At 42.2% G+C, this 8,472-nt stretch overlaps 1 protein-coding gene across 1 annotated transcript in view; it reads left to right on the top strand.

The window, feature by feature from the left end:
* PLS3 (plastin 3) overlaps positions 1–8,472 on the top strand; it is a 43,932-nt gene that overhangs the window by 19,710 nt on the left and 15,750 nt on the right. The window contains exons 4-8 of the mRNA XM_077775163.1: positions 3,874–4,003; positions 4,506–4,638; positions 6,025–6,106; positions 6,986–7,151; positions 8,044–8,186. Coding sequence (XP_077631289.1) covers positions 3,874–4,003; positions 4,506–4,638; positions 6,025–6,106; positions 6,986–7,151; positions 8,044–8,186 — 654 coding nt within the window. The remainder of the gene's footprint in view (positions 1–3,873; positions 4,004–4,505; positions 4,639–6,024; positions 6,107–6,985; positions 7,152–8,043; positions 8,187–8,472) is intronic.

Here is an 8,472-nt window from a genome sequence, read left to right as displayed (position 1 = left end):
TCAGGTTTTAAAAAAATCCCCCCCCCCCCCGAAAAAAAGGAAAAATTCAAATGTATTACTTTGGAAGCAAGCCTCAAACCCTGGAAGCCAGTCAATCTTTTGCAATTCTTTCTGAAATCTTTCCTTCCGCTTAAGTCATTATGTCTCTGGATTGCTTTCGTCTGGCCACTCACTAGTCCTGCACTGAGCTCGAAAGGGGACAAAACTTTAAAAAGGAATAAGACACATGCATATGCTCTGTAAGAGACCCGGCAAAGATGGATAGAAGCCAAGCGAGGAGCATATACCCAGAGCTTGTGGCAGCCCCTCCTCAGCCAGGGAAAACAGCACAAAACAGTGAGCTCATTAGTATCACAACGGGCAGCTTTGAAAAGATTCATTGAGAAGACTTCAGCACAGTAGTCGGCCTTGTGTTATCTCTGATTTCAGAGATTCTTGTTAAGCCAGAGCTTCCACTCAAATAGCGTTATCACTGGAGCAATTTCTTCACTAAAGTAGGAAATAAAATGTGAATTCTCCTGCAGTGAATCAATTTAAGATCCATAAAGCTTCAGTTATCCCTTTACAATTTTTTTTTCCCTCTAAGGCACAGAGGAAAATACCATGAACCTGAACATTTGAGCTTAGCTAGAATAATCTATTTACAAATATTTAGAAGATGAAGGTCATATAACCTTTGTAAGGCAATTAAAAATTAACTACTTTAATTGCAACTTCGCTTTCATTCCCAAGCATGAGCTTAACGAGCGCTATGGNTCATTTTTATTTAAATTTTTTTTTTAATTTTAGAGAGAGTGTGAGTGGGAGAGTGGGGCAGAGGGGGAGAGAGAGAGAGAGAGAAAATCTTACACAGGCTCCATGCTCAGCATGGAGCTCGATCCCACAACCCTGAGATCCCACAACCTGAGCCGAAATCAAGAGTTGGACGCTCAAATGACTGAGCCACCCAGGCACCCCTCAACCTAACTTTTAGAAGCAGATGATCCTTGAGGCAAAAATAGTCACAACAAATTAAAAAAAAAAACTCTTCAAAGCTCATTTCTGAGGCAGTAACATTTTGGATTTGGGTGTTTTCTTGTCATGTCAGTGATTTATGGTATATCAGTCATGAGGAAAAGCACACATTTCAGATTTTAATTTACTATATAGTGTTTTTACTAAATGAAGTAGAGTTCAGAATGAGGTAGAATAGTGAATATTGTTTTTTTAAATTTTCTTAATATTTATTTATTTTTGAGAGAGAGAGAGTGAGTGAGTGTGGGAGGGACAGAGAAAGAGGGAGACACAGAATCCGAAGCAGGCTCCAGGCTCCCAGCTGTCAGCACACAGCCCCACGTGGGGCTCAAACCCACGAACCGTGAGATCATGACCTGAGCTGAAGTTGGACGTTTAACTGACTGAGCCACCCAGGTGCCCCAAATATTGTAAAAAAATTTTTACTGAGCAATATATTGTTATCAAAGGGGGAACTCTGAGGACAAAAGCATCACCATGGCTACATGGGCCGGTCACCATTCTGTTATGTGATCTTGGCTCGGAAATTGAGGTAAATGAAATTAAAGTTGGACTTAAAAAATTAGATTGTACATACAAATAATTTCAATAATTCAGAAATTACCCAGAGTGCAGGAGTAGTCAGCTCTGTGCTACTGGTACTTTACGGGACTCAGTATAATGGCCAGAAAGGAGGACAAGTAATTCTGGTGGCTGAGTACCAGTATTTACAGTGGCCAGCGTGTGGGTGCTTACACCCATACACAGACATAGACACACGTGCATCCTCATTCTAAAATCCTACCTCAAGCGGGTGCCTGTTTGGCTCAGTCGGTAGAACATGCGACTCTTGATCTTTAGGATTGTGAGTTGGAACCCCATGATGCATGTAGAGATTTCTTAAAAATAAAATCTTTTAAAAAATGTAAAAATTAGGGGTGCCTGGGTGGCTCAGTCGGTTAAGCGGCCAACTCTTGATTTCGGCTCCGGTCATGATCTCACGGCTCATGAGATTGAGCCCCTTGTGGGCACGGAGCCTGCTAAAAGGCTCTTTCCCCCTCCCCCTCCCTCTCTGTCCCTCCCCTGCTCACATGTGCGCTCTCTCAAAAAAAAAATTAGTTAATTAAAAATTTAAAAATTAAGGAAATAACAGAATTCTACCTCGAGAAATTACAGTGATAGCCAAAAAATCAGAGCTGTGGAAATTGAGTAAGCTTGATTTTGTGGAACTTACCTGCTTCCTAACTCTTTTCCTAAATAAAACTGGGTCTGTAAGTCCAAGGAGAATCAGGATTTTAGAAAGGTAAGAGGAAAACATGACTGTGTTATGATTGGGCCACCAACCGTATCTTTAACAACTTTTACACCAGTTATAAAAAAGTCACTCTCTGATTTGGATCCGTAGATTAGTGACTTCATACCAGAAAGGTGCTCTTCTGGAAAATCTAAATACAGAAAAGGCCCTCCCTGCTTTTGGCCTGGCACTGTCTTGTGCACGACCCGGGCACAGTTAATGACCAGGGCGCGGTTAATGGCGCAGAGAGCTCTCACAGACACGACCTAGACTGTTAGATGTTGTGATCCTGGTCGATGAACTTCAAACACAGGCTGTACCTCCTGAGATGTGCTCTGTGTGTATGTGCGTGTGTGCGTGCATGCGTGTGTGTATGTATGTGTGCGTGTGTACACGTACCTGTAATAATGCTAAAGGCCTTTGACTTCCTGTTTGTTGAGCATCTTTTCCATTAGGGCCACACGTTTCTTTCTGTGAAGTCCACTTTTGTGTTGTAAGCACATAAACACCTTTTAAAGAAGTTTTTATGAAGATGCTACATCTTGCTCTCATTTTACTGAGGCGGCTACTTCCGCCCTGTGCATTGGTAGATCAGGAACAAATTTGGCTTTAGGGGAGTTCCAGTATTTAAAAAATATACAGATAGGCCTGGGTGCCTGGGTGGCTCGGTCGGTTGAGTGTCCGGCTCTGGATTTCCGCTCAGGTCGTGATCTCGCGGTTCATGGGATCGAGCCCCACGTCGGGCTCTGTGCTGGCAGCACGGAGCCTGCTTGGGGTTCTCTCGCCCTCTGCCCCTCCCCCCCACTAGTTCACTATCGCTTTCCCAAGACAAAGAAACACTTAAAAATAAATAGAAATATACAAATCGTCCTTTAGAAGGTCCATTCATTCAATCAGGCAGTTAGGGTAGAAATTCTCTTTGTTACTACTTGCTCTCGTATAATTAGAAAGTACACGTTAATTTTGTTAGCCATGCTCCTTGTTTTTGAAGAGAAGCTGGATTTTATAAATGCTCAAACAAGACAATCACTGAAAAGCTCCTTTTTGCGTGTGTTCATTCTCCGTAGTGGTCTCTTTGCTGCCAGCTGAGTGCATTCTTTCCCCCTCTTACGCTGTACATTTTGATTGAACAAGCCCCGACCATTGTGTCCAAAAAAGATGTATGTTTTTTTGTTTTTTGGGGGTTTTTTTTGGCTGAGTCCTAAAAATGTCCTCTTTCTTTGCACTAAGAATTGCGGTTAAAGAAGAGAGATCCCTCAGCCTTTTCTCTCCAGGGAATGAACAAAGGCTCACTTGTTGGTAGAAAATGAGCAGATTTACCTGTGCCTGTGAACCACACTAGTTTTTGGCTTACAGCGGATTGATGCATGCAGCACTTACCGTTTTTCACAAGTGTGTGCACTTGACTCTCTGGCTTCACGTTCAGTAGCATCTGACAAACTCAAGGCCGGTTTTCCGTGGCCTTTAACCCTCGGCACCTGTGTGGGACAACGCGGGGGAATCGCAGGATAGAAGAAGAGGGGTGGGCTCATCCTTGAGCCGAATTTAAAACGAATCGTGAATTAACGCTGTATTTTCATTAATAGATTTTCCAAGAGGTAAAAAGCAGTGATATTGCCAAAACCTTCCGCAAGGCAATCAACAGGAAAGAAGGGATTTGTGCTCTGGGAGGCACTTCGGAGCTTTCCAGCGAAGGGACACAGCATTCTTACTCAGGTAATAGTAAGAGTTTCACCCGTGTTAGGTTAATGCGGTGAACTAAGTCGGATGCATGCAACCATGTCAAGGAGGGGCTCTAGAAAAACACTGCCTCTTACTTAAGAATATAGTAGAAGCCCTTTGTGGCATGTCTTTGGACTTGGGACTGACACTTGCCATAAAGGCATATAACTATTGTATGGCTTTGTTCGCTTGTGAGAGATATTATAAAATAGGTGCAATGATGGGCTTCGTTATCGTAGAGCTCTACAATGATCAAAGTAATAATTTTTCAAGAATTTGGTAACTAACTTCTCGAAGGATCAGTTAACCCTGCTCGATTCTTTCTGTTAATTGTGTACCTCTCAACGACCATGTTATATTCAGGTGTGTGGGTTTCCAAAGAGGATGAGCCCATGTTTGTGAGTCTTTAATGCTCAACACTGTTGTACAAATTATTTTAGGCTTTAGGGTCAACCTAGAGTGTGGACTAATTTCTTGTTACCCAACATGATTTTAGAGGAAGAAAAATATGCTTTTGTTAACTGGATAAACAAAGCTTTGGAAAATGATCCCGACTGCAGACATGTTATACCAATGAACCCGAATACAGACGACCTGTTCAAAGCTGTTGGTGATGGAATTGTGCTTTGGTAAGATGTTGGCTGATTTGGTATCCATATTTCCAAAACAGTCTTCCACACAATTGATACATTTGTTTCTGGGTGCTTGACCTCAGGAAATAATTAGAATTGAAAATAGTCTCAGCTCAGTGGCACCTGGGAGGCTCAGTCAGTTAAGGATCCGACTCGTGATTTCGGCTCAGGTCACAATCTCACGGTTTGTGGGTTCGAGCCTCACTTCAGGCACTTAGCTGTTAGTGCAGAGCCTGCTTATGATTCTCTCTCTGCCTCTCTTGCTGCCTCTCCCTCTCTCATGCTTTCTCTCTCTCTCTCAGCCCCTTCCCTGCTTGCACTCTCTCTCTCAAACATAAATAAATAAATAAATAAATAAATAAAGTTTTTAAAAACCGTAAGAGATCCCCTCTTCTGTCCACATATAGGCACTAAAGAAATAGTGCCCCCATGTGTTTTAGTACAGAAAAATAATCACATGATGCTATTTATTTTATATTAACATTGTACACGGAGAGAAGCATGGTTTTCCCTGTGCAGAGTAGCATGTTTAGGGCAATGTTTATAAACATCTAAAGTGTTGGCATCTAAGTCCAAATTTTACCAAATGAGATTCTTCCAAAGAAGTCCCAGATTCTAGTCTAATTAGTGGAACCTTTCTTTCTCTCACCACTGAATTAGCACCAAATGTCGTGCCTGACTCCTCATTTAGGCACTCGGGAAATATGGTGAACGAAAGAATCTCACGCTGAATGAATTTATCTCCTTGTGAATTAATGGTCATTTTTAGTTGTCAATTACATAATCTAGAAGAGACACAATTTCAGTGTGGGATTTTATCAGTTTTTAAAATCTATCCAGTGGGTGCCTGGGTGGCTCAGTCAATTAAGTGTCCGACTTCGGCTCAGGTCATGATCTCACAGCTCATGGGTTCAAGCCCCGCATTGGGCTCTGTGCTGACAGCTCAGAGTCTGGAGCCTGTGTCAGGTTCTGTGTCTCCCTCTCTCTCTTTGTACATCCCCCACTCACACTCTGTCTGTCTCTCTCTCTCTCAAAAATATAAAACATTTTTTTTAATTATTCAGTAAGGCTTTTTCAATAGCCAAGTTATTTATTCGTATAAAATACTGTGGAAAATACAAAAAATCTAAATGAGAATGTATGCCCCCATCCCCAACTCTGAAACACCCAGCTACTGAACCAAACGTGTTGATCTTTTTCTCAGCTTGAGTTTTTCACAGGTGTAGCTTTTTTGTGTGATCAACATGATGAAAATCACATGTTGCATTTATTTTTATTTTTTTTCAGATTACAGGAGTGACATGTTGGGATAAGCCTTAACATATTTGGGATATTTACAGCTCTTTACAAGTAAACCAACTCCTTGTTTGATTTCTGTTTCAGTAAAATGATCAACCTCTCAGTTCCTGATACAATTGATGAAAGAGCCATCAACAAGAAGAAACTTACACCCTTCATCATTCAGGTGCGCGGTGGTCTGCCCTGCCCCCTTCGGGAAACTACGATGTGAGGACCTATTTTGTAGATTATAGGTTCTGCCCTGTGTATCTTCCCATGTAATTCTTATAACAACTCTTGAGTTTAGGACCATTGTCCAGATTTGACAGAGGAGAGCAGAGCAACTCAAAGGCTTCTGAGTTTGCCCGAGGTTAATGTTGGAACTGAAGTTCAAATCCAGGTCTAACTCCAAAGTCCTATGTGCTTTTCATTACATTCTGTGTTCAAGCATGCAGAAATAAAATTATTTAAGCTTTTAGTTAATTAGCACGCTTAAGGAATGGAACATTCTTCTTTACCATCAAGTGAGTATGACCCTGTGAGATAACAAAATTCCCTCAGGCGAGGGCACCTCTTGGGATGTGGAGACTCAGACCTCTAGAACTTTTTCGGGTGCATGGAATAAACGTCATTTAGGCATTTTGGGAAACCCAACAGTTGAGACTGAGCTGGCTCAGTCAGTAGGGCGTGTAACTCATGATCTCGGGGGTTGTTAGTTTGAGCCCTGTGTTGAGTAGAGATTACTTAAACATACAATCTTAAAAAAAAAAAAAAAGTACACTTACCCCACATGGATATACTGCCTCTAGTCTCTCGACCATTTCCTTTCGTGAGAAAGGACCAAATAAGAGAGCAAATAAAAATACCAAGTTAACTTCCCATGGAATTCTGGAAAGGACAATCACAAGAAGGTTGCGATTTGTTTTAGCTACGCTCTGAACACAAAGCCTGGAATTTGTTTTCTATGGATCCTGTATGGCCTGAAATCCATTTCCTCATTGTGCATTATGTTCAGTCAAGGGAGTAGACTCCTAAGAAGCAAATGTGTAAATTGGCTGTCTTGCAGGAAAACTTGAACTTGGCACTGAACTCTGCTTCTGCCATTGGGTGTCACGTTGTGAACATCGGTGCAGAGGATTTGCGGGCTGGGAAACCTCACCTGGTTCTGGGACTCCTTTGGCAGATCATTAAGATCGGTTTGTTCGCCGACATTGAATTAAGCAGGAATGAAGGTAATGGAATCCAGTCACTGTTTGGAAAGATGTTGATTGGTTATTTTGTTCCTGGTCATGCCGACTGCGGTGCTTTCACTTAATTGAGGTGACTAGGTGATAACTAGAATTAACGGAAGGTAATGCTATGGTGTCATTCAGGAAAACAGCCTGATTACAACTTTTCTTGTTTAGTGGTAATTAACGTTTGCCTGGCACTTTAGAATTCATTTTACAATAAAGACACGAAAGCACAGAGAGTTGAAGGAACGTTCCCAAGGTCTCCAAACTTGGTCTCTATTCTTTTCTAATCTGCCTACACACCCCCACGCCGTCCCCACCTTCAGGTCTACACCACTGTGCACCAGCTCCTATTATTTTTAATACTTTTTATATTCTGTCACAGATTTAGAGCTCTCCAGAACTATGCTATCCTGCCCTTGATGGCCACATATTTCGTGACCCAGCAGAAGCATCATCCTTCTTAGGGCAAAGAGTTTTAAATCACATCATGGAGTTGTAGAATATATAAGCGTACGCAATACAGCCGGTNTCTCTCTCTCTCTCTCTCTCTCTCTCTCTCTTTCTCTCTCTCTCTCTCAAAATAAAATAAACATTAAAAAAACAACAACCCTGTCACTTATTTGCCATTTGGAATGTGAAGAATGACAAAGAAAACAAGTTACAATATTGTATATTTGCTGTGTATTCTCATAACACAGTATCTTTCTATCATTGCATAATTATCTCCTTGTAGACTTATCTTTTATTAGACTCTCAGTAGCTAAACCTGAGGAACTAGGTCGTGCCAGGTTTTGCACGTCCGTTACGTAACGGAGCGTCAGAAGACCAAATGAACCTACAACGACCATTGTCAGATAACGTATTGGTTGTGGGGGTTTTTTCCTTGTAGCCCTGGCCGCCTTGCTTCGAGACGGGGAGACTTTGGAGGAGCTTATGAAATTGTCCCCAGAGGAGCTTCTGCTTCGGTGGGCCAACTTTCATTTGGAAAACTCGGGCTGGCAAAAAATCAACAACTTTAGTGCTGACATCAAGGTAACCGTGCGGAGACCCATCACGCTCTTGGGCGATACGATGACTTGGGTGACTTGACCCTGGCGGAACAGCGGGAGAGATCCTGCCAGTGTGTGTCAGCAGGCCTTTGTTGGCCCTTGGCCCCGACGGTAGTTTTCGGTAGAGACGAAACCTCGTAAAGAGCACTAGCCCCAAGTGTAGCTCTCCTTCTGTGAAAAAGAGTAGAAGTATTCTAGTCCTACCTTTTACGTCCTCCCTACTGTTAAACATGGAGTATAAAAGGGTGAGCCGTGACCGTCGTCTTCCT

This window comes from Crocuta crocuta, unplaced genomic scaffold, assembly GCF_008692635.1.
Source record: "Crocuta crocuta isolate KB4526 unplaced genomic scaffold, BGI_CrCroc_1.0 scaffold531, whole genome shotgun sequence".
Lineage (NCBI taxonomy): Eukaryota > Metazoa > Chordata > Mammalia > Carnivora > Hyaenidae > Crocuta > Crocuta crocuta.
The sequence above is the reverse complement of the archived record's forward strand: the minus strand, read 5'-3'. Positions and strand labels throughout refer to the sequence as shown.